Source organism: Molothrus aeneus, chromosome 3, assembly GCF_037042795.1.
Source record: "Molothrus aeneus isolate 106 chromosome 3, BPBGC_Maene_1.0, whole genome shotgun sequence".
Classification (NCBI taxonomy): Eukaryota; Metazoa; Chordata; class Aves; order Passeriformes; family Icteridae; genus Molothrus; species Molothrus aeneus.
Window position 1 is genome coordinate 73,158,202 of NC_089648.1, and position 24,153 is coordinate 73,182,354.

The 24,153-nt window shown below is 39.2% G+C and overlaps 2 protein-coding genes across 5 annotated transcripts in view; both read left to right on the top strand.

Annotated features, from left to right (window-relative positions):
• Positions 1–19,860, top strand: part of WDR35 (WD repeat domain 35) — a 42,970-nt gene extending 23,110 nt beyond the window's left edge. For both annotated transcript variants that reach the window (XM_066547175.1, XM_066547176.1), the window contains 15 exons: positions 981–1,050; positions 1,801–1,854; positions 3,625–3,734; positions 5,688–5,898; positions 6,480–6,560; positions 6,686–6,822; positions 9,072–9,275; positions 11,508–11,654; positions 12,785–12,917; positions 13,580–13,690; positions 15,134–15,298; positions 16,259–16,399; positions 17,166–17,322; positions 17,935–18,175; positions 19,128–19,860. In XM_066547175.1, coding sequence (XP_066403272.1) covers positions 981–1,050; positions 1,801–1,854; positions 3,625–3,734; positions 5,688–5,898; positions 6,480–6,560; positions 6,686–6,822; positions 9,072–9,275; positions 11,508–11,654; positions 12,785–12,917; positions 13,580–13,690; positions 15,134–15,298; positions 16,259–16,399; positions 17,166–17,322; positions 17,935–18,175; positions 19,128–19,278 — 2,113 coding nt within the window. In that variant the 3' untranslated portion in view covers positions 19,279–19,860. The remainder of the gene's footprint in view (positions 1–980; positions 1,051–1,800; positions 1,855–3,624; positions 3,735–5,687; positions 5,899–6,479; positions 6,561–6,685; positions 6,823–9,071; positions 9,276–11,507; positions 11,655–12,784; positions 12,918–13,579; positions 13,691–15,133; positions 15,299–16,258; positions 16,400–17,165; positions 17,323–17,934; positions 18,176–19,127) is intronic.
• A 1,233-nt stretch (positions 19,861–21,093) lies between these two features.
• TTC32 (tetratricopeptide repeat domain 32) lies at positions 21,094–22,902 on the top strand. Of its 3 annotated transcripts, none has more exons than XR_010783273.1 (4): positions 21,094–21,206; positions 21,286–21,446; positions 22,208–22,454; positions 22,659–22,902. XR_010783273.1 is itself a non-coding variant. In XM_066545847.1 (3 exons), the coding sequence occupies exons 1-3, from the start codon at positions 21,094–21,096 to the stop codon at positions 22,333–22,335; spliced, it is 402 nt and encodes a 133-aa protein (XP_066401944.1). In that variant the 3' UTR covers positions 22,336–22,648. The 3 variants fall into 3 exon arrangements, 1 of the variants encoding a protein (XP_066401944.1); XR_010783274.1 differs by having other exon boundaries at positions 22,716–22,902; XM_066545847.1 differs by lacking the exon at positions 22,659–22,902 and having other exon boundaries at positions 22,208–22,648.
• Positions 22,903–24,153: the final 1,251 nt, after the last annotated feature.

Consider the following 24,153-nt stretch of genomic DNA (forward strand, 5'->3'; position numbering starts at 1 on the left):
CTTAGTTTCAGGCAGCTCCATTCCCTCTGATAACTTTAACTGCTTCTCATCTGTCATTGCCTGTAAGAACTTAGTCTGTCCAGCTGGCTCTTCTCTAATACACTTGTGTCTGGTTGTGGCTTTGACAACTAATCCTGCATGGACTTTTATCCTCTCAAACTAAACAAGCCAAAGTCAACATCATTTTGCTTCCAAAATATTTCTTTCCCAGGTGCTCATTTGTGGCATTAACTTTTCTGTCACCTCCACAAAGCTTGCAACTTTGTTATGGTTTTCTTTTTAGTTATTTTGTGTGTTCTTCTATATAATCTCTACACTATATCATCTTTCTATAAACCTACCATCTCCTGTCACCATATATCCCTAATAATGAGTAATTATTTGTGCATGATATAATAATTTAGATTGTTGTAGGACTTGGATGTCCTAGCCTTGTACAAGATTATAAATTGATAAAAATATCAAAAAATGTAGATACTTGTAATTCAGCATTAATGAGGATTTTAGCATTCTAAAATCTTTCCTAATGCTACTTTTTAAGGCAAAAGAGAAGTTACAAGTGTTGAGGAGTACAGTAATACATAAGTTTTTGTGGATGTGAAGGTGAAGTGCTTCATAGTTATGGAGAAGACCCTGGAGAGATATGGAAGTGCATATTTGAAAAGGACAACTGAGTGGTTGATGGTTTTCAGCAGGACACTTAACTGTAACAGCAGAAACTTAATGTTACAGGATGAAAGTTTACAGTTCATAGGGAATAGACCATCAGGGGCTGTGAAAGTGAAAAGCAACTGCCATATCTGTATATCAATATAAAGCAGGTTTATCAAAGGGGATGCTTTTGAACATAAGAACAGGCATAACTTTTACTCTCTTCTCCAATTCCAATGGTTTCTTCTCCCAGGATGGAACATACTGATGCTACCAAAGTTGATCCTTTCTTTGGACTCACTTTTTCTTCTCACTCTCCTCCTTTACAGGATATATCATATTGATGACACCTTTTCAGGGTCTGGAGAAGGTCACCTTGATTACAGCAAAGCTTTTGAAGTGAGTGATGTTATGACCTAGTTTATTGTGGTGTCACTGGTAGCTTGAAAGGGCAGTAATTAGTGTTGATTTATTTATTTTCATAGATTTTCATTAGTAGAAGTGGTTGTACTTAAAATTTCTTTTACTTCTACCTTTTTTTACGTGTTATGTTTCTTTCCTCTGGTTGGTGCTGTTACTGTGTCATTGTGTATTACTGGAAATATATAGCAAACTATAGTGAACATGGAAAAAGTATATTCTGAGTGTGTACAGTATATTGACATCTGCTGTCTTCCTGGTCAGAAGCAGCTCCCCCCACTTCAACAAAACATAACTTTGTTGAAACTCAATAACCTTTATTATCTTTTCTAGTATTTTTGGCCATTTTCACTTCATGTGTGTGTGCAAGTGCTGTCTGTCCCTACTAATGTACCTGAAATTAATTACTTAACAGCCCTCACAAGCCAGGGATTGTTGCTTTCTTGTGTTTTCTGTTAAACACCTGTTACATTTTGGATTTCTTATTTTTCTGGAGGGAGGGGCAGGAAAAGAAAGGAAGCTGTTAATGTTATTGTTATGATTGCCATAGCAAAGACTACTGATACCATCTACAAACTATCCACAGACTGTATGCTGACAAGGTTTGATAGCCTCTTTTCATGTGGATACTTAGCAACACTCTTGTTTATTTAAATAACCTTCTTTCTTTAGCTGGGCATGCTTACCTTTGCAGTAAAACTGATACTGATATCACTTGTTTACTTTCAGGGAACAAGAGATCCAATTTGTGCAATAACAGCATCTGATAAGATACTACTTGTGGTAAGCTACATGATTAACAGAACTCCTAATTGCCTCTTGTGCTTGTAGGTATAAGATTCTTCTCTCTATGTTCATAAGCAGTCATAACTTCAAAGCATTTCTGAATTTAGCATTTACACAGACAAAACCTCTTTCTTCTTCTTCAAAGATAACTTTAATGGTTTCTTCTGTTAACTTGGATTCTTTCTTCAGGAAGGCTAATTCACTAAGTACTTGCAATTTAATTACAGAGTAGTTGCCTGAGTTAATACTTACACATAGGATTTTATAAAGTCTAGATCAGGACTTAATTCTGTAATCTGAGTCCTGAGAAGTCTCTTTGAGACAGTATTTGAGACAGACAAAGATTTACAAAGTTTGTCTGTTTACATATGAATGGTATAGTGCATGGTACTGTACTATATACAGATGAATACTTATGGATTATACAGTTGTGTGAGGTATTGAATCATGCCAAAGAGCTGGTGCATTTTTTTGTTCTAAGCTGGAAAGTGATCTCATTAGATGATCAAATTTACATGTGGGCTTTAAAGCAAGCTAACTGAACAGAACAAAGACAGAGAAAGAACAGTGTTTCTTCCTGTTATCCACCTTCCAGGAAAGATCTTGTTTTGTCATGTTCTGATTCTAGTGTGGATTTTTGTTTTTTTATTTTATCTTTTGACTGCATTTTACAAAATCAGAAGGTCATGGGAGGAAGCATGAACAAAAGAAGTGTGATGGTTAATAGGTGACTATGGGATTGTTGCTGCTTGAAGAATATGTAAATGAACTTCTGAAAATAATTACTCTGTGACTTTTTTTTAAAAAGGGAAGGAATGAGAGGAAATGCCTCTGAGACCAGATCTGGATAAATGTGCTGAAGCTGAATCCAAATGATAGTGGTTCAATTTTCTAACACTTCTGAACTAATCTGCTTTTTAGTCTATACAGTATACATATGTGAAAAAGTCAAAAATGGTAATTTATGCTGAGGATGTTAGGGACAGCTTTGGGGAAAGAAGGAAAACAAGGAATAAAGTTTTCACTCCTTTGAAATTTAATGTTGACTCATTTTCAACATAAGAGTTGAACAGTAGGCAAACAAAGCTGGATATGTTATTCATTTTACAGAAAGACCATGAGAAAATAGTGGCAGTGATCATTTCATTTCAGGGATGTCACTCCTTTCACCCTGATGGCCTGTGGTGGTATCTTGACACGGAGAACTGGTGTTTCATTCAGCAAAATAAAGATAAACCACACTGGTACTTAGATTTCTTTCCTGTTACTCAAGGCTGTGAATAACCAGTATATTTTATAGAATTTCCTTTTAAATCTAGCTCCGGTCTTGCAGTAACTGGTGAGACTTGTTGGTATGGAGACAGCCCCACATGAGCAGAGCTGTCCTGCTTTCAGACCTGGGCGGGTGCTGCTATATGGAACTCTTTGAAGGGATTTACCAGTGTGCGACAAGAATCTTTTCACACTTCTCCTGTTTTATTATGTAGACCCTGTCTGGAGGGTCATGGCTCCTGAAATTCTGTGTGCTGGATGTGGACTGTAACTGTTTTAACATTCCAGATTTAAGTAGATTTGTCAATTGTAGCATCTTAGAGTATCTTGTTTAAATACCAGAATTCAGAACTTTTAGGGTGATGATTCTCTCTTTTCACTCATGCTCTGTCACTTATCCCAAGGCTGCTTTGTCTAAACCAGCATTAAATATGACCATTTTAAAGGTTTACTGATAGAAAAGTTCTCTCACTAAGGCAGCATGCTTTCCTCTAGGGAAGAGAATCTGGCACTATTCAGAGGTACAGCCTCCCTAGTGTGGCTGTGGTGCAGAGCTACTCCCTGGACCGTCGTGCCTATCAGCTGTCTTTGAACTGCAACTCCAGGTAAGCACAGACCTGTTTCTAACACAGATATCCAAATTCAAAGTGAAGCACTAACATTTGTGCAAATACTAATTCTGTAAAATCTATAATTCTATATTCATTATGTACTAATTTTAATTTGGTATAAACAATTTATTAATTTTGGTTGTCCTTAATGGTTGTTTAACCATTTATTTATTACTAATTATTTCCATCTGGTCAGTCATTGTTCCGAGAGACTGTTAGTAAAGGTCTCCTATGTTTTACACCCTGTGTACATGAAAATACCTTTGTTTTATTAGATGAACCAAACATAACCTTTCTTTGATCATGACACAAATAGATAAAATTATGTCATAACCTGAAATTTCATATCTATGACTTCTTTCTGTTTCTGTGTCCTTCTAAAGCCTGCAAACTTTGTTCATCCCATTTAATTTTCCATTGTAACAGTCTATAACTAGTGCTGATGTTTCTAGTAAGTCTGGTTCTCCTGGGCTTCATCTGTGCTAATACTGCAGTTGCTTTCTACTCAACAGCTTTTTTTTTTGCAAGAGAATGCATGAGAGTGTTGGCAGAAAAGGCAAAAATACACAAGATTTTGCAAGGCAATTTTAATACCTTCAAAATAACTTCATCATTTCAAACAAAATTCAGAATGCATGTGTAGAGATCTCTTGCCTCTTCAGCTATAGCCCAAAACCAGATTGCTTTGCTTAAAAGGCAGCGTGATCTAGTCAGAGCTATATTCATTTTGTTTTGAACCTGAGTTGTTTTCTTGCTAAATGATTTTGTTCTAGGGAAATAAGCTCAGATCCATAAGCATTTTGAGGTTAATTTTCTAAATTGTGTTTGAAATTTTAATAGGAATTAAGGCTGTCAACCTGTCAATATTTAGAAATAGTTTTAAAACGGCCTTGTAGTAAATATAGGTTACTATGATTCACTGAAGACCTATGCAACTGTAAATTTTCAAATGTAGCCTTTTAGAAATTGTATTTTTCCCATATTTTATCACTGATATTTTATGAAAAATCCCTTCACCAGGATTTTTCTCCTGAGAAGCTGAGGAGCCTCAGAAAAGAAATGTAAACAATAATTATCTGATTGCTTGGAATGTGGTTTGGAGGTTGCTTACCAACAGGTGCATCTTTGATTGGTTCCATGTGAATTGTTTATAATTAATGGCCAATCACAGCCAGCTGTGTCAGACTCTCTGGGTCTGTCACAGGTTTTTATTATTCATTCTTTGCTAGCCTTCTGATGTCTCCTTTCTCTTTCTTTAGTATAATTTTAGTATATAATTTTGTTTTAAAATAATATTATATAATATCATAAAATAACAAATCAGCCTTCTGAGAACTTGGAGTCAATGCTCATCTCTCACCTTGTCCTGGGGACCCTCAACAACACCGCAACAATTAACAACCACAATATTTAAATAAAGATTTCAAAGATGAGTTGGATTATGCTTAACAATGTTTTTGAAAAAAAGTGGAGAATACTCTTTGTAGAAATGCAAGAAATCACATTTTAGGAATTAACAGTCTGCTTCACCACACTGACTTGTTAATTTAATAATCTGCTTCATTGCCTCCAAGTAAATAAGGAAAACCCATTCTATTCAGTTGTTAATTTGAGTCTTTGTCAAAAAAAGTTTGGTGAGCAACAGACCTGTAATTTATTCAACTTGGTATCTGATGTATCTTCAAAATGCTGGATGTAAAAATGGGCATATTTCAGAACCTTTGCAGGGCCAGATCCCCTGTGAGCAGATGAAGAACATCTTTCCATGTGTCTGGTCTCTGCTGTGCAGGTACATGAAAACCATATGGATCTATGCTGGTTCTGGCACACGACAGCATCTCATGGAATCTATAGAATTATGCTGTGCCAGGTTAGAGAAGTATTTCAGATTCACAGCCTTGAGCAGTGTAATTTTGCTGCCTTGTTTCTCCGTTTGTTTTTCTGTAGTCGCCTTGCTATCATTGACCTGTCAGGGGTTCTGACTTTCGTGGAGCTGGAGGCGCGGGCCGCTGACAGCGCGGGGCAGCCAGAGGCAGGCGGGCAGCTCAGGCTGGAGCGCAAGGACGTCTGGGACATGAAATGGGCCAAGGACAACCCGGACCTGTTTGCAATGATGGAGAAAACAAGAATGTATGTCTTCAGGAACTTGGATCCAGAGGTAGATATCAACATACATAAACTACTCATTTAAAAAAATTCACTCTTAAGTTAATGGCTCTTTCTTGAATAGCATTATTCTTGTGTTTACTGCTCAGTTCTGCAAGTGTTTGTTTATATAAACTTGCTTCAGGTTATATAAAGCTCAAAATCTTATCAACTTTCACGTGGGAATGTTGTTTTGGACCATATAGGTAGAATGAATGGTCAGTCCTAGAAACATAAAAATGGTGTCATATTTTTCTTAAATGTATGAGATTTTCAGGGGTGTATTTTTTTGTATGCTTTGGAATACATAAATGCAGTTTTAGTAGAGATACTTGTAAAACGGTTCAGTTGAATCTAAATATTGGCAGGTGTTAGAATAATACCTGTCTCTTTGTCATAATTTAGTTGCAGAAAGCATGAGGATTTTTAATGATGTCTGTTTTTACAGAATTGTCAATAATGTTAATGATAATAGTATTTGTTTCTTGTTGGAAGCGCAATTATATCCTAGTTTGGAGAAGAATGTATCTAAATGTATACTTAGGAATTAGACAGAATACAAGTTCATTCCTTTATAATTTATTTAACTTTCAGGAACCTATACAAACATCTGGATATATTTGCAACTTTGAAGATTTAGAAATCAAGTCTGTTCTTCTGGATGAAATATTAAAGGTCAGTATAACTAGTTTTATTTTGTAGGAAAAGTCAGTGTCTTTCTTAATGATAGATATCTGTTTTGTTGGGTGAGAATAAAAGTCACCAGGAATAAAAATATGTTTCTTTGTCCATTATGTTAGAATCCTGAACATCCTAACAAAGATTACATCATCAATTTCGAGATTCGGTCATTACGAGACAGTCGAGCATTGATTGAAAAAGTTGGCATTGAGGAATCTTCCCAATTCATAGAAGACAATCCACATCCCAGACTTTGGTAAAATCTCCTATAAACCAAATTTGTTTAAATTTGTCTACTTTTCTATTCTTTTCCTGTTCAGACAGATCCAGTATGAAAATAAAAACCCTCAAATTAAAACCAGCCAAAGCAGTATACATTTTACACACAATCATTTAAGATTTAATGAATGTTGGAGTTCCTAGAATGTCAGGCTTGTGCTGTATCATGATAGTAGGTATAGAGTGTAGGCTCAGGACACCTTTTTGCTCTGTGCTATATAGGCCCCAAAACACAGGGTTCCTTGTGTCTCTGAGGGAATTTAAAGGAAATTAAAAGCTAACAGCAAGTTAACCAAGTTGGTTAAATGAAAAATAAAATTTATATATTGAACATTAAAGAGCTTAAAACCTGGTAAAGGGAACACATCAGACTGATAGTAGGGTTAGAGTAGTTTGAACAACCTTGTAGCATTTAGACAGGCCTTGAAGGTCAGAAAGAAGGGCTGGGTGTGCTGTATTCCCATGGAGCATCTCAGAAGTAATCTGAGAAATGGAGATAGTGGCATGCTTAAACTAAACATGGCTCAGCTATTAAACTAAAGTTGAAATGGCTGCAGACTAAACATGTGAGAGTAAACCTGTGTAAACAGGAGTGCTGGAAATCTGTTTAATATCCCAGCTTGTAAGGGCTGGAAGAGTAAAGGCCTCTACTGATAATTTAATGAGGAGGCAGTGCAGAACCTAAAACTTCATTGACAAGTTCCTTGATGAAGGAGACCAATTCTCCTTAACTCTCTGGAGACTGTTTACTTACCTGTGTCTTTCTTCAGTAATTTTGGCTCTGTTTTGAAGCTAGTGGTCTCTTGCAGCATTGGATGCTTAGCTTGCATCAAGGGGGTTGGAGAGTTCACTATTAGTTGTGATGGTTCAGAGATGAATTTAGAGTTGCTGAAAGACTGGACAAGACACCTTGCTTTAAAAGTTTGTCCCAAAAACCATTCTTTTCTATCTAGTTGTTCCTTTGTCTCCAGAATGTTAATTTTGAAAAACAGGATTTGCTAGTTATATATTGAAAGTTTCTGTAATACTATAATTTTATTAGCTTGAGTGCATAGGGTGAAATGTTAATGTTTTGAGTCTTCATTTTTACAAATGTCTTGAAGTAGCTGAAGATTTTTGGAGCTTTCAAACTGTTCATGTGGTTTTTTGCTAGTCCTGTCTGTTCACTTAATAAAAAATTACTATTAGTTTTGCAAGTCTGTATCTCAGTAAAAGTTCTATATCATAAAATCACAAAATATAGGTCAAATTCTGTTCACTTTGCTCTGGAATTGCCATGAATTTTATTTTATTATGAGAGAAAACAAGTCACATATTTATGAAGAGATTCATTAGAAGTGCTGGATATAAAGCCAATATATTCCAGATTAGAACAAAACAGTGACCTTGCTTCTAGAATGCAACAAACAGGGTGATGTGTAGATCAATTGGTTTCTTTGATGTCTGTGATGAGCACTTGAGTTTAAGTGATACCAACCTTCTCAAATTGATTGAGAAGTACACAGGTACTGTGTACTGCCTGAGCATCGCTTGGATCACTGATTACAGCAATAATATTAGTGGTTTTGTCAGTGCCTCACTGCACTGAATTTGTTTGACAATGTCAATCAGCCAGTCTAAATTTTAAACAGCTTTTTGCAGAAAATTCTAGAGCTCATTCAAGCACCTGATGCACACAGGTTGGCCTGAATTCCCTATTTGCAGAACTAACCAATAGGGCAGTACCAATCATAAAGCTCCCCAAAGGTTTTCCCTGCTGTCCCAAGCTGCTGTCCTAACAGGACCAGGAACATCCAGATGGATCAGAAGGATAATTTATTTGTCGTGGCCAGTGGAGCTGGAGGCACTTAGATTGAGGCTGCCATCAAGGCTTAAAGTTTCCACAAATGCACAGGCAGAAATAAATAAATGGAACTGCACTGAGACCAGCAACACATTTCACGTAAGTGTAACAGTCAAATCTTGCCCATTCCTCCCAAGCCAGTGTCCCTCTGAACAGCTGAACTAAAGAATATTAGCAATTATTTGAACATTTTCTCCCTGACCAAGTACCAGGCAGATCACAGAATGTTCTAGGAATAAACAAACGACTGTATTAAGATTAGCTAGTAAACAATAAATTGCAACAACTTGTATGTCTTCTTTAAATAATTACTAGTTAAATATACCCTCATTTAATTTACTCTATGGCTGCTCTTCCATCTGCTATGTTTGTTTTTCACACAGGCGACTCCTGGCTGAAGCTGCTCTTCAGAAGCTGGATCTGCAGACGGCTGAGCAAGCTTTTGTGCGTTGCAAAGATTATCAAGGCATTAAGTTTGTAAAGCGCCTGGGCAATCTGCAGAGCGAGTCCATGAAGCAAGCAGAAGTGGCAGCCTATTTTAGCAGATTTGAAGAAGCTGAAAGAATGTATCTGGATATGGACAGAAGGTAATTGCATGTAAACATCTCAGCAGTAGAAAAGTCTGGGGGAAAAAAAAAGCATTCCTTAATCAGGCATGACTGTTTTTTCTGGAGAGTCTTTACCAGTTTCTGCAAAAACATAAAAGGATCAAATGGAGAGAATTTTGGTTTATCCATAGATAACCAGTTCTGTATGTAAACCAGTGCATTCCAAACTGTTTACAAAACCTTGGCTGCTCTAGGTTGTGCTGTGTTTTATAGATGTTTTTTTCACAAGTATTTTGTCGGTATTTCAACTGGGATTCCAAAAATACAAACAATCTTAAATAATGTTTAATTTATGTGGTGTTGCTCTGTGCTAGTAGCCAAGTACACATTCTTCTCAATTACATATACAAACAACAGAGTTTTTAATGAACTGTAATCTTTGGAGAGACAGAAAGACTCTGGATGAAACTGTGAAACATTGAAACCAATCAGTGTAATTTTTTCTCAGGAATGAAAACAAACAAAGCAAAATTTTAGTATTGCTGGGAATATAAATTAACATTAAATAATTAGCCAGAGCATTGTCTCTGCTGAAAAAGGATAATGAGAAATCATCAGCAGCAGTTGTGCAGTGTAGCCTGTAGATGGTGGTCAAACATGGAGAAACATGAATCACTTATGCACATGAGAAATTTTTAAGCTTTGATTAATGGAGCCATGAAAAACAGTAGGGAATGATGGAGAAAAAAAAATAGTTATTATTTCATGGTGTAAGAATGAAGGTAAGGGGGACAGAGTGGCAGGGCAGAGAGAAGGCAGGAGCTGGGGAGAAATGCCCAATAGTGCCTGGTAATGAAAACTTCTTTGCATGTCATTAACTAGTTGCTGGCAGTTGGGTGGTTTGGGGATGTGGGCTGCCTCCTCAGCACTTCAGTCACACTGCAACACCCAGTTTTAGATATGGCATATTCATTTTCACATGGCTGAAGAGAAGTTTCGACATAGAATTGCAGAAGTCAAAAACTTACTTTTTTGTTTACTGGTTTCAACTTTCACAACTAGAAAAATCCTGATAAGGATCTACCATAAATCACAATGAAATAAATCTATTTTTCAAATAAAATTCTAATGTTTTTAGATAGATGCTCTTACTTAGCTGACTGCATTGAGTTTCTCGTGCCTTCCTTAATTTACTTGTAAGTTGAGGGCATTTTTAAAAGAAGGGCATAGGTCTCTCCCATTTATTTTCTACGCACCTGCAGAATTACTTTTATATGAGGTAATATTGAATTATTCTATTTGGTGGAAAAAACATGCCAGACAGACACACAGTGAGTCATACGTATGCATGAATAATAAAAAGGAAAAACTACTGCTGAGTCCTTTCTCCTTTATCCAAAATCACCCTGAATCTGGAAAATAAGTCTCTGAAATCCATTTTATTACATCTCAGCTTTAGCCTCCACTATTCATATTTGTTGCTTCTTGGTCTTTCCCCTCACCTTCCTTCTGCTTTTAGCCTTTTGCAGCTGCTGCCATCTCTTGTAGTGGGTCAGCAGTGAAAGATGCAGAACAGAGTAAGAGGGAACCTGAAGTAACATCAGCCCAACTGTCTCACTCATTTAACTCCTCACACAGGAGTGTGGCTGATAAGGAAATACATTCTGTTGTATTTGCAGGGATGCCCCGACGAAGGCAGGAATGATGCATCTGACTCCATGTTCTCAGAAGGCTAATTTATTACTTTATTATACTATATTATATTAAAGAATACTATACTGTACAATACAGAAAAGATACTTACTGACTGCTCAAAAGATAATAATGAAAACTCATGACTCTTTCCAGAGTCCTGACACACTTGGCCATAATTGGCCAATGGGTCAAAACAACTCACACCAGAATCCAATCAGGCAATCACCTTTGGGTAAACAATCTCCAAACACATTCCACATGAGCAAAACACAAGAGAAGCAAATGAGATAAGAATTGTTTTCCTTTTCTCTGAGGCTTCTCAGCTTCCCACCAGAAAAATCCTGAGCGAAGGGATTTTTTCAGGGAATGTGAATGCCACATGCATATGCGTGATATAACCTGGGAGCTCTCCTGAGTATTTGCGTTAATGGAATAGTGTTGAAATTGTGAACAAGTTATCTGGGATCACTCTGATACCTGCATTGGATGCTTTTGGATACACTTTTGGATGCTTTTCTTGAGATGTTTATTACCTCTTTTGTTGTGCTTGACTTTTCCCTGCTGTTTCCTGTTTAGAGACCTTGCCATCGGGCTGCGGATCAAGCTGGGCGATTGGTTCCGCGTGCTGCAGCTGCTGAAGTCGGGCTCGGGGGACTCGGACGACGCCCTCCTGGAGCAGGCACACAACGCCATCGGAGACTACTTTGCAGACCGACAGAAATGGTATGGCCTGTAGAGACACCAGTAGCAAGGAACTTACAGAGGAAATTATGAAACTGATGACAAGACTTAAGTTATGAGGAGGGACAGATATAAGTAAAGTCAGGATGCAATACATTGGATAATTTTAGAATAATGAGATTTTGCTCATATCTTTATGGTTCCATGATATGATAAACAGAGAGCTGTTGATCAGCTACCTAAAGGGTGAAGGTCATAGAAATCTCTGCTTTGCCAGAAGTCTGTCTGCTTCAAAGGAAGGGAAGGAAAGAGAAATACCTATGAAGTTATATTAGGCTGGATATAGAACATATTAAAAAAATACCCAAAAGGGATTAAAAGTAGTACATAATTACTAACTACCAGTGAATTTTCTAAAATGCTTCAAACCACAAATATTTGAGAAGGTCCAGAGTTCTCTGACCTGGATCTGTCTCCAGCTGTTGCCCAAACTGGGCACCCAAGGAAGATTTTAAGGGCAGTGCACACCTGTCATGGTATTTATCCAGAACACATTTTGCAGTCAGGTGCTTACTGAGCCAGAGGTCATGTCTTCATAGCTAATAACTTGCAGGGAATGTTTTTTTCATGAACGTTTGTTGTTGCCTTCTAAGCCCATATCTTAGAGTTGCACAGCTCCACTATATATTGCCATTACCCAAACTGTATTGTTACAATGCAGCTGAAAACTTGTGATTAGATTAGATTTTGGAAGTTGACTTTTAGATGCTTTAGGTAACTTTGGAGAATGGTCTTGGAGGTCTTGGTGTTTGCATTTTAAAATACAGAAACACAACAGTAAAGCCCTTTTCTGGAAGTTTAGCTGTAAGTTGTCCATTGTCTGCCCTCATCTCTACAGACGTGGGAGTACAGCTTTAAGAATTCTTTGGCTTCCTAATGTTATGCTAGTCAGAGAATCAATATTGCTACACTTTTAATATAATGATCTGTGAAAATTAAATTTTTTAGTGCATTTTGGAAAAACTGAAATTCTAGCTATGAAAGTTTTTCAAGCAAAGTTACCTATTTAGAATAATGTGATTTTAAATTTACAACTGCAAAAGACTTACAGAATTAAAAACTTCTCTTGTGTTTATACCTCAGAAGCCACGAGATTTTTTTTGTCTTATTAGGTTAAATGCTGTACAGTACTATGTCCAAGGACAAAACCAGGAACGTTTAGCTGAATGTTACTACATGCTAGAAGACTACCAAGGACTGGAGAATTTGGCCAACTCACTTCCAGAGAATCATAAATTGCTTCCTGTAAGCAAAAAGCACCTTTATTGTTCATTGTCTTATACCCAACTATTTATTTAAAATTTCCCATCCTGGGAGGGTTAAGAACGAGAGAATGAATGCAGTGTATGACCTACTCACTTAAGTGCAGTGGTGTTACTGTGGTATTGATCTCTAGTATTACTGTTATTTTCACAATCCATCACTCTTCCTTTCCCTTATTGTCCCATTCCCCAGAAAGACCTGACTGACAATACTCTAAAAGGAGGGAAAGTAGATGGGATAGGGTGTATAGGATATATAGGTGTACAGGGTATAGGTCTGTATATGTAGCAGGAAATGACCTACTAAACAATAGCTAATTTAAAACTATGCTGTGGTTGACTTAATCCAAAATGCTTGAAAAATGCAAAACATGGTCCTTTAATGCCTCTTCCAGTAAATCAAAACATAGCATTTTATTTTAACCTCATTGTAATAGCTTTATTGAATTTAGAAGCAGTGTGTGAGCCTAGCACACTGTTCTAAAGATTTACAACAATGCCTGGTGCTTTCACAGGGTCCGTGAAGCAAACAACCCATTCCCCACCCTCTTGGACTTAAATTAACCAAACAGGAGCACTGCTGTTGCTGCACAATGTACTAAAAATGCAGATGTGAATTTAATACAGTTCTGATGCTTTTTGCAGGATATAGCTTATATGTTTGTGAGAGTGGGGATGTGTGAACAAGCTGTGTCAGCCTTTCTGAAATGTAATCGACCAAAGGATGCTGTGGATACCTGTGTGCATCTCAACCAGGTAAAACAGCAGGAGATAAACTGTAATAATACCAGGTTAACAGTGAGACTTCTATCCTAATGCCCAGTGGAATGCAAATACTTGTTATGTGTCAGATGATTTGTCATAATTTCTGGAAAATTCATACTTCAGTGCTTAAACCATTTCTCTGAGATTAAGATTAAACCACTGGAGGGGCTGCATGCAAAGCTACATGTACATGCAGGGTATGTGGGCAGCATGCTCAGCATACAGAGATTTGCAGCCTCTGTGGAGCTAGACTGTGCTGCCTCCTGATGGAATGGGACAAGACTGGAGAAGAGATAGGTGTCCATTCTGGATATTTTCCACATCCCCCTACTTTGTATAGATGCAAATGGATTTGTGACTGCATGAGGATGTAGCTGGAAAAAGCAGAGCTGGAAACTCATCTGCATGTTTATAACTAGAGCTGTTTCCTGGTATCACTTAACCTGTACAAATGTCTATGTCAATACAAATAAGGGAGACACTGAGGATGGCGATGAGGAACTCGGTGGATGGGAATGGCAGGACTGCCTAGGGCTGGCTTTTTGTGAACAATTCCTTAGTTTATGGCTCTGAAGAGCTATAAGGTGTGAGATTCAGTTAAGAGCTCAGTCCTGCCAAACTTTTCATCTGGGACAAACACAGTAGCCAAACCACTGAAGATCGGTCAAATTCACAGACAAAATGAGGTGTACAGGAGAATAAGAGTTACTGTGTGCTTTAAGCTTCTGGGCTGAGGTCCTCTTTTAGACATGCTTTTGCAAGGCTGGTTAAGACTTTTCTTGGTTGAAATCCCCATGTCCAGCTACGAGCTACAATGAAAGGATTTTGCATAGCTTTCATAAAAGTAGAGGCAACTGTTTTATATGTGGTTTTGGACAGAGGTATATAGCGATGAAAAGAGATGGGGAAGACTTTGAGATGGTCAAAGAATCCGATTTTATTGCGGACTACAAATGTTTATATACTGTTTTAGGAAGGCTAGTAATGTTTTACTACAATGATTGGATTAAAGATCACATAAACAAACTTATACTTTAAACATCTCTTGCTTGCAGAAGTCTGATGTAATTTTCTTTTTTCTGGTAAATCCATCTGATTTGATCTTCTTGCAATCTTGATTTAATTCTCAAAGTTCTGTTTGCTCTCGCCAAGGCATCCTGTTATCAAATCTCTTATCCTAATAAAGTCCAAAGTAATTTCTGTTCTGGGTACCCCAACATTGGCCCAGCATTTTTTCAATACTGCTGCATCACATGATTGGTAATGATGTAAGCATTTGTATTCTCTTGCTTTTTATGTTAATTTATAGTAGTCTGGTTCAAAATGGTGATGAAATATTGCACACAGATGCTGCAGTCTGTTCATGGATAACTGGTTTGTTCTGAGAGTGTATTTGAAAAAATGAGATTAATAATTGTCTCCTTTAATTTCTAGTGGAATAAAGCTGTGGAGCTGGCCAAAAATCACAATATGAAAGAGATCGGATCCTTGTTAGCCAGATATGCAAGTCATTTACTGGAAAAGAACAAAATCCTTGATGCTATAGAGCTCTATCGTAAAGCCAATTATTTCTTTGAAGCTGCTAAGCTCATGTTCAAGGTATGGCAGGTTTTATTTTTATGTTGAATGACTGGGGTTTTTGGACTAGCTCTTACTATTTCTGTGCTACTTTTATTCCCTTGGGGTTATTTTAGTTTTAACAATGTCTAGGCAATAAGCAGATGTCATCATACAGGATACTGCAAAGATGAACCCAACTCCCAGAGCTACCTCTGTGTGTAATAGTTACCTTGGGTGTCCTCTGTAGCTAGCGGAGAGGAGACTTTGGGGACACAAGCCATCTATTTATTTATGTTGAGACTTTCACTTCAGTAGGAGATGAACTGCACCTCAGGAAAGGTCCTGATGTCCTGCATTGCCTAGTAAAAGAGTATAGTTGACTGGCCTGGGGTGCAATGTCCACATTATTTTAGATGTCATGGGAGTTATTTTTATCTCCTTTAAAAAAACCCAAAACCAGCAATGTCAATAACTAGAAGTTAAATTTTGGTATTTCTTCAATTAGAAATGGCTTTGGTGTGCTTTTAAGATAAAAATGTTGCTTAGATTTGGTTTGGCTGCAGAAATTTCTCTACATAGCTTAAAGTCTTGTAGGACTGATATGTAATTTTTACAGCAAGTATTTATAGCAGTATATATATATATAAAATATATGTTACTTTCAAAAGCCATTCTTTTCTGGGAAAACCATCAGACCTTATTGAAAGCTATGTATGTGTTTAAAAATTGCTATTTTTTTAGTTTCTTTTTATACTAGATCACTAGACTTATACATGGTTACACTGATTTATCCTTCCTGAGAATCTGGCTTTATATACATGTTAGCTAAATAAATATAAAATAATGTGCATGCTTCACTTTGACATTTTCATTTATAGTTCTGTTTGCAGTCTAAATTATTACATTTAAAGGCAGAATCACTTTTTGGCATGATTTCCTAGGTTTGTACAAGCATGCAATTGTCCAAGAGAATTAAATCCCTTTGTTTTTTTTTTTTAGATTGCAGGTGAAGAGTCAAAGAAAAGGACGAAGCCTTTGCGAGTTAAAAAGCTTTACGTGCTATCAGCCTTACTTATGGAACAGTGCCATGAACAAATGCAAAATGCACAAAGGGGAAAAGTTAAAGAGAAAAGTTCAGAGGTAATGTCTTTTTTTTTCCCCTTTCTGAATTCTGGTATCTGCTAGCTAGTCAGAATAAAGCAAGCCATCTTCATGGGAGCCTATAATGTTTTTTTATACCCCTTTTCCCTTGCTAAGAACAAAGCTTTCCTTCAAGCAAGTCCTCCATGAAAACATACTGTTTTAGGTATTCTTTTAAAACATTTAAATCGTATGTATTAGTAGATATTTTGCTTCCTAAGTTTAACATGCTTTTCTTAATATTTTCACTATAACAATGAAAACCATACTAAGAAACTTCCTGCAAGACTCTTGTGTCATTTAGGAATAAGAATTGATCCCAAAGGGTGATCTGTGATTAGATTAAGCTATGTTGCCTGTAATTCAGCAGGGAGATGGCTCCAGATACAGGGGAAGCAAATGGAAGAATTTTTTTTCTCTGCTTACATGTTCATGTGCACAAATGAAATAATTTAAACAAATTTTTAAGAGCTCTGGTGTTGAAATGCAGTATTAATCCAAACTATGAACCGGTCTGCAGATGTGCACAAAATATATTTGTATACACACGTATATGATATTTATCTTTGAAAATCTGCACCAGATGTTGTGTCTGTGCTCTGTACAGAATGCCTGACAATGCTCACTGTAGGTCCATTTGTATTTTGCCTACTTAACATGGACAGTGGTGTAATCACCAAGTATAGAAAAGCTCTTTTCATATATCCCCATTTCCTGCTGTATCTGTTTCATATAAAAATTACTTGTGATACTGGTTTGTTTTCAGAGTGCTTCAGCTTTGGCTGGTTTGCTGGAAGAAGATGTTCTTTCTTCAACGAATCGCTTTGCAGACAATGCTTGGCGAGGAGCTGAGGCTTACCACTTCTTCATACTTGCACAAAAACAGCTCTATAAAGGTTCTGTAGATGCAGCACTTAAAACAGGTAAGAATTAATTTTCAACCCTGTAAAAACAGCACATATCTTCATTTATAGCTGCCACATTTTTCAGTTCTTAATAAATCCATGGAATTTAAACCAAAACCATATAATGAATTGAATATGGCTGTAGTCACTATACCTGGAAAGGACTTCGCTGAAGAAAATGCAAATCTTTCCAAATATTACCTGGTAAATTGGTTAATCTCTGTAGATGTTCTGCTGACTGTTTTGTTTCTCTCCCTAAATTATAAGGCATACAGGAATTTACATCAGACCTCCTTGCAGGGCTTCACAAAAAATCTGTGGGAATTAGAGAAACAAAGAGTGCCTTGTACTTTGTCCAAGTAATGAAAATTTCAAATCCTTCTAATATTTTTACAACCAACCAACCAACCAAAATAAAATGTTTCAAGAAGACACCAATTTCCAAGTGAAATCTGCTAATTTGTTTTTTAGAGCAATGCTTCAGTCATGTCAACAAAAAGACTGTGGTTCATTTTGTCCTATTTTTAGAATGAATACTGTCATCTAGTAGTAACTATTTCATACAGATGCTTGCACTTTTCAGAAAATGTATAATAATTTCCTTGGATTTCTTTTTTTCATTTTTTGTAGCTCTTCATTTGCGAGATTATGAAGACATTATACCTGCAGTTGAAATCTATTCCCTTTTGGCACTCTGTGCGTGTGCAAACAGAGCATTTGATACTTGTTCAAAAGCCTTTGCTAAATTAGAATCCTTGGAAACTCTTAAGCCAGAGCAGAGGCAACAGTATGAAGAGCTTGCTCTAGAGATATTCACAAGATATAGACCAAAGTATAACAAAACACCTGATCTGGATGATGTTCTTGAGAGGTGGGTTTATTTTTATATGATAGTATAATAATACTGTCACTTTTTTCTGCTGTTTGCTGTGTTTTGGGTTTTAGCAGGTTTTGTGTGTGACCAAATTAATTAGGTGATTTGCTGCTTAAACCAACTATTGGGCAAGAATCAGGCAGGAGTTAGCCAGTTTGGAGGAAGGTAATACAGCACTGTGTTGTTTGGGAAAATAGACACTGACTGCATTTGAGAATCTGGGCACAAAGATGTAACTTCATCTTAATTTGAAATGCAGGTAGACAAAGCACAGGAGTTTTAGAACCTTTGAGACTGTATCATCTGACATTAAAGAATGTTACTGTTTGCATCTCCATGGTGGACTGCTGAAAGTAACAACAAGGGACTGTTTAAACATTATTAATGAACAGGTCTCCAGTGTTTTGTGAATTACCCAAATCTACTTGGTGTGAAAAGAGCAATATGTGAAGTTAAAATTAGTGTGAAGGGCACATTTAAGGGGTAAGTCCTTGGAGTGGCTGTACCCACAACAGTGTGTTTGACGTCTCCTGCTGAGAGCATGTAAATTGTAAATATGGAAATCAATTGTAAATCAGTTTTCTTTTAGCAAACAGGATTTTAACCTGTCTTGATTGATCCTACAGTGCAACTGTACAGAATCTCAGTAGCAGCTGTGATTCTGTTGACCCTTCAGACATCAGAGGACAGAGTAGAATAGCAGTGCAGGTGTCTAATCAGGCCTTACTTTTATATGGCCTTCACTGCTTCTTTTCACCCCATCTTTTGGATCTGCTGGTCCTGATTTGTTGACTATATGGTTCTGGGGGTGGGCATTCTCTGGTGTGAAGATTTATATACTTGGTTACTTGAACAGTGAAGTGTTGCATGAGCTAATAACTTCTAATCAACAACTGGCACACCACATTTTTATTCTTTCAGCTTTACTCTTTTCTTCTTTTTTTTATAGTGGAGATGGTAAACTTCCTGTATGTGTTGCAACAGGAGCCCCTATCCTGGAGTATCAGTTCTGGATGTGCAGTGTGTGTAAGCATTGCATGAAAGCCAAAGAAGCAGGCCATTATAATGCCTGTCCTCTGTGCCACAGCACAGTAAGCTGAGGATAAAGACTCTGTATCTGCATTTATGACTGCTAAGAACAGCCTCTAAAATGTTACCATCTTTTGAAATACAACTCAGGTACTGTATTGTTGCAGTTAGTGCTGCTATTATAGAAAGATTAAAAAAAAAACCCCAAAACCAAAACAGAAAACCCACAAGAGAAACCTTCGCTGCTTCCATTTAGCTGAAGAAATTACCATGTAAATAGATTCCATTTTTTTCTACACTTTTGAAAAAAGATTTAAGGTAAAAGCATTATTTTTGAATTATAGATTGAGCTTAGTTTCAAAACCATGTGAGTTGAATGTAGGCTCATATCAATATGTTCTACTCTGAGCAGGCTCAATTTTTTGTCTAATTCCATAAGAAATTACTGAGTTTTCTCAGAATTCACAGTTTTTTGAGGGAAGTGATTCCCAAGTTGAAATAATGTCACAATAATTTTGATAATATTACCATATATGTTTTTGTACTACTGTTTAGAGTTACTAGAGTGATGATACCAGTATAAGCATCCATTAGTGCTGGTTTCTTTTACTAAGTGTATTTAAACCCACCGTAAAATAAAGGGCTTGAAAACACGCAGCAGTCAGTGTGTCACTTGGGCTCCTGAGCTTGGGTGATGTCATCTTCAACAGCTTAAGGAAACTCAATGAACTTGCAGCCTGGAACCTGGCACTTTCCATGTAGCTTGGGAGAGCAGTCTGCATCTGTTGAACAGATTTCAGGAGCTGAATTGTCACCCTCGTCACACACAAAGGTCCAAGGAACAATGTCTCGCTGTCCCACCTTTGTGTTGGTTTGTGCTCTGGCAGTGCTGCAGGGCCTTGAGCACGGGGTGAACTGTGCCCAGGGCCAGCACCTGGCTGCCTGACAAGAGCTGTGGCGGTCACATTGTGCCTTGGCACGTTTGAGAGGAGAGCAGAGGAGCTCTTCTGTCTCTCACCTAAGCTTAAGCCAGGTAAGGATAAACCCCATCTCCACAGAATCACAGAGTAGTAGAACGGCCTGGGTTGGAAGGGACCTTAAAGACCATCTTGCTTTAAGCCCATTGACAAGGGCTGCAGCACCTTCCACTAGACCAGGTAGCACAAAGCCCATCCAACCTCTTCTTGAGTATTTCCAGGGATGGGGCATCCACAGCTTCTCTGGGCAACCTGTTCCAGGGTCTCACCACCCTCACAGTAAAGAATTCCTTCCTTCCTTCATTTTAAAGCCATTCTCCCTTCTCCTATCCCTTTATGCCCTTGTAAACTGACCCTCTCCAGCTCTCTTAGAGCCCCTTTAGATACTGGAAGGTGCTCTGAGGTCTCCACCAAGCCCTCTCCAGGCCGGGCACCCCCCGCTCTCCCAGCCTGTCTCCCCAGGAGAGGTGCTGCAGCTCTCTGATCGTCATGGTCTCCTCTGGCTTCGCTCCAGCGGTTCCACGTCGTGCCTGTGCTGCGGCCCCGAGCTGGGCGCTGTGCTGCCGGTGGGGGCTCGGGAGAGCGGAGCAGAGGAGCAGAGGGCTCTGTGGCCCGGTGGTGTTACTGACACTATTGCCGTATTTCTGTGCTCTGTCGGCAGCTCTCCCCGGCCCAGCACCTTGTGAAGTGGTAAAAAAGGGTCAGTTTACAAGGGCATAAAGGGATAGGAGAAGGGAGAATGGCTTTAGGATGAAGGAGAGCAGGTTTAGGTTAAACACCGTCTCTCCGCGGCCCCGCTGTTGTTACAGACGCTACGACCGTATTGCCGTGCTCTGTGGGCAGCTCTCCCCGGCCCAGCGCCCTCTCTCACGTGGACGCGCGCGCCGGCGTGCCCGTGACGTCATCACGATGGCGGGGGAGGCGGCGGCGCTGCTGGCGGCGGCGCGGGCGGAGCTGCGGGCGCGGCGGCTCTCGGCGGCCGAGGAGCTCTTCAGCCGCTTCATCGCCCGCAGCCCCGCGGGGTAACGCCGGGGCCGGGAGCGGGGCGGGCGCGCCGGGCCGGGCCGGGCCCCGCTAACGCCGATCCCTCTGTCCCCGCAGTGCCCGCAGCGACCTCGCCACGGCGCTCAATGACCGCGGGCAGGTGCGGTACCTGCGCGTGGAGTTCGCCGCCGCCGTGCAGGACTTCACGGCCGCCATCGAGTGCCAGCCCGGCTTCGAGGTGCCCTACTACAACCGCGGGCTGGTGCGCTACCGGCTGGGTAGGAGCCGGGCACGGCAGGGCCGGGCAGCCCCGCGTCACGGGCGGGACGAGGGCGGGCATCGCTGAGGGGCCGGCGCCACACGCGGTGACAGCAGTGACAGCGCCTGCCTGCCCCCCGTGTGCGCTTACACCCCTCTTGCAGGCTGTGCTGCTGTCATTCGAAACGATGCTGCTTCGTGGAGAATGGGAGGAAAGGTGTAGTTGACTTGTGGAGAAATTTGCACTGGGGTGAAACAAGCCAGTTCCAAAAACTGCCATTAAATCTGAGCTAAAGCATTTCCCAAGCACCTGTAGCACAGCTTTCTCGATTTCCAGTGGGCTGCTGGCCACCTCTGGGGAATTTCCTGCCCCATTTTTGGTGACGCCATCCCAAAATGACAGCCCCGTGCCTTCTGTTAGAGCTTGGCCATTGCAGAGGTTGAGGCACTGGAGAATGGAGCCGGGCCATGGGCACCAGCTGGAAGCTCTGTGCCTGTGTGCCAGCTTTAAGGCAGCCTCATTATTGGTGTGGGCCTTTTGTCTCCTCCTCTTGGGAATAAACTGGCTGAACTGAGCCCTAAGTGCATTTGAGTCCATTCTTGATGTGAAACTCTTTGACTCCCAGTTAGGCCTGTGGAGAATCCAATGCCATGGATCCAGGAAGTAGCTGCTTCTTTGTGGGTGAAAGTATTGGAGGTGTTCTTGAGTTGTCAGAGGTTTGTCAGTGTGAGCAGTTACAGAAAGATAATTTTACTTTTTTTGTTTTCTTTTTTGGGACAGGAGACTTTGATGAGGCCATGAAAGATTTCAGGAAAGTATTAGAGTTAAATCCCCAATTTGAAGATGCTGCATTGAGTCTAAAACAGGCTATGCTTGATAAAGAAGAAAAAGAGAAGCGGGGTTATTGAAAATTCAGGTTGTGATGTGATGTGAAAATATTCCGCTAAACATGTGATTTTTGTCATTGATGGATGAAACACAAGATCATTTACATCTGTTATGACCTGCTGAAGAACTTCATTCTTAGGTAAATAAGTTAAAAATTTATTATGATTGCAAAATAACCTGGATTTGGGATTTTTATTCTTGAGGGAAGGTGTAATGTTGATCTCTGTGAGACACATGTACAGATTTTGTACAGAAATACTTTGTAATTTTATTAAAAATGTACTGGCCAGATTAATTGGAAATAAAAATGAACATGTACTTTTTATCTTATAATTGTCTGCAGAGTTTACCATAGAAAATATTCACAGGAGGAATTGTGGCTTTCTCTTCCTTATTAAAGAGATCAATTCCCTGAAAAATGCAGTGTGAAATCCATCTGATGGAGCTGGCTGTGAACACCCAGGCAGCTTCATTTCTCACATGGTAGGAGGGACCATTACTGAAATCTGTAAATCATCAGCAAGGAACACCCTTGAAAGTTCATAGCAACACAATTTCTAATAAAATAAATACTCTCTGATTGCTGACATGAGCATTAGGATTTTGTTTTTTAAATTATGCCAGTGACATTTCTGCTTCTTATGCCAAGTTCCCCCATGCATGAGCCGGGAGCTTGCAGAGCATTAGGATTTTGTTTTTTAAATTATGCCAGTGACATTTCTGCTTCTTATGCCAAGTTCCCCCATGCATGAGCCGGGAGCTTGCAGAAGCACAGGGCTCACATGGTGGGACCACTGGGGCGAGTGATGAGAGCAGACTGGAGCCTCTGGACATCCTTCCCAGCAGCCTCACCAAGATCACTTTCAGTGTGGGGATGAAATTGCAGCAGCCACAATGAGTAAATTTGAAACAGCACTGAGAGAATGCTGCATTTACCTCTCGTGCTCTTGACATTTGACTGCAGCCATTTGAAGTTACAGAAATAAGATATGTAGTACCAGGATGTGACCATTCACAGTTTGAGAAATAGGCAATGCCCATTTTTCCCCCTCAGAAGTCTTAATTTTGGACTTGATATATTAAGCACATGCTTTGCCACCATTTATCTGGGTGTTCTGTCTCTAAAACAACACAGATAATTCAATGACTTGATACACTTCATGCCACCTCAGTCTTAAAAAACTGAGCAATCCTACCAACTCTTGACTGATGGTGAGAAGGTGAGCTAGAGCTAGACATGTTCCTGAGTGACCTTGCCAAGACAATTAAAAAAGCAGTAATGAACAATTGGATGTGACTTAGGAAGTTTTACTGTGAGAAGAGAGATCACAGATGTGATTCTGCACAGAACACTTGAAATGACAGGATGTAGATCAAAATATTAACAGTGAACAAGTATTTTAGAAAACAAAGATGCTGGAGATAATATTCCAGCTTGTGTTGTTTTGTGAATGTTGCTTAATTACTTCTCATGCAATTGCTGGCACAGAAATACTGCACAGGGCTGGGAAGCAATTGCCAATTTCTCCACAGTATTTTCTTGTTTCTCCTGTGAAAGGATGAACTGTCATCATGCATTTCAGCCTAATCTGGAATTCTTTCAAGGTAATTTTGGCCAGTAGGGTTTTCACATTTTCCTCTTTCACATGCACACAAGTCACTTAGCTCTCTGGCTTTCAGTTTTTCAGCCTGAAATTATTAAATAGCCCTGCTGGTTTCAGCTGGGGTAGAGTTAGTTTTCTTCACAGTGGCTGGAACGGGGCTGTGTTTTGGATTTGTGCTGAACACAGGGCTGATAATACGGAAATGTTTTTGTTATTGCTGAGCAGGGCTCACAC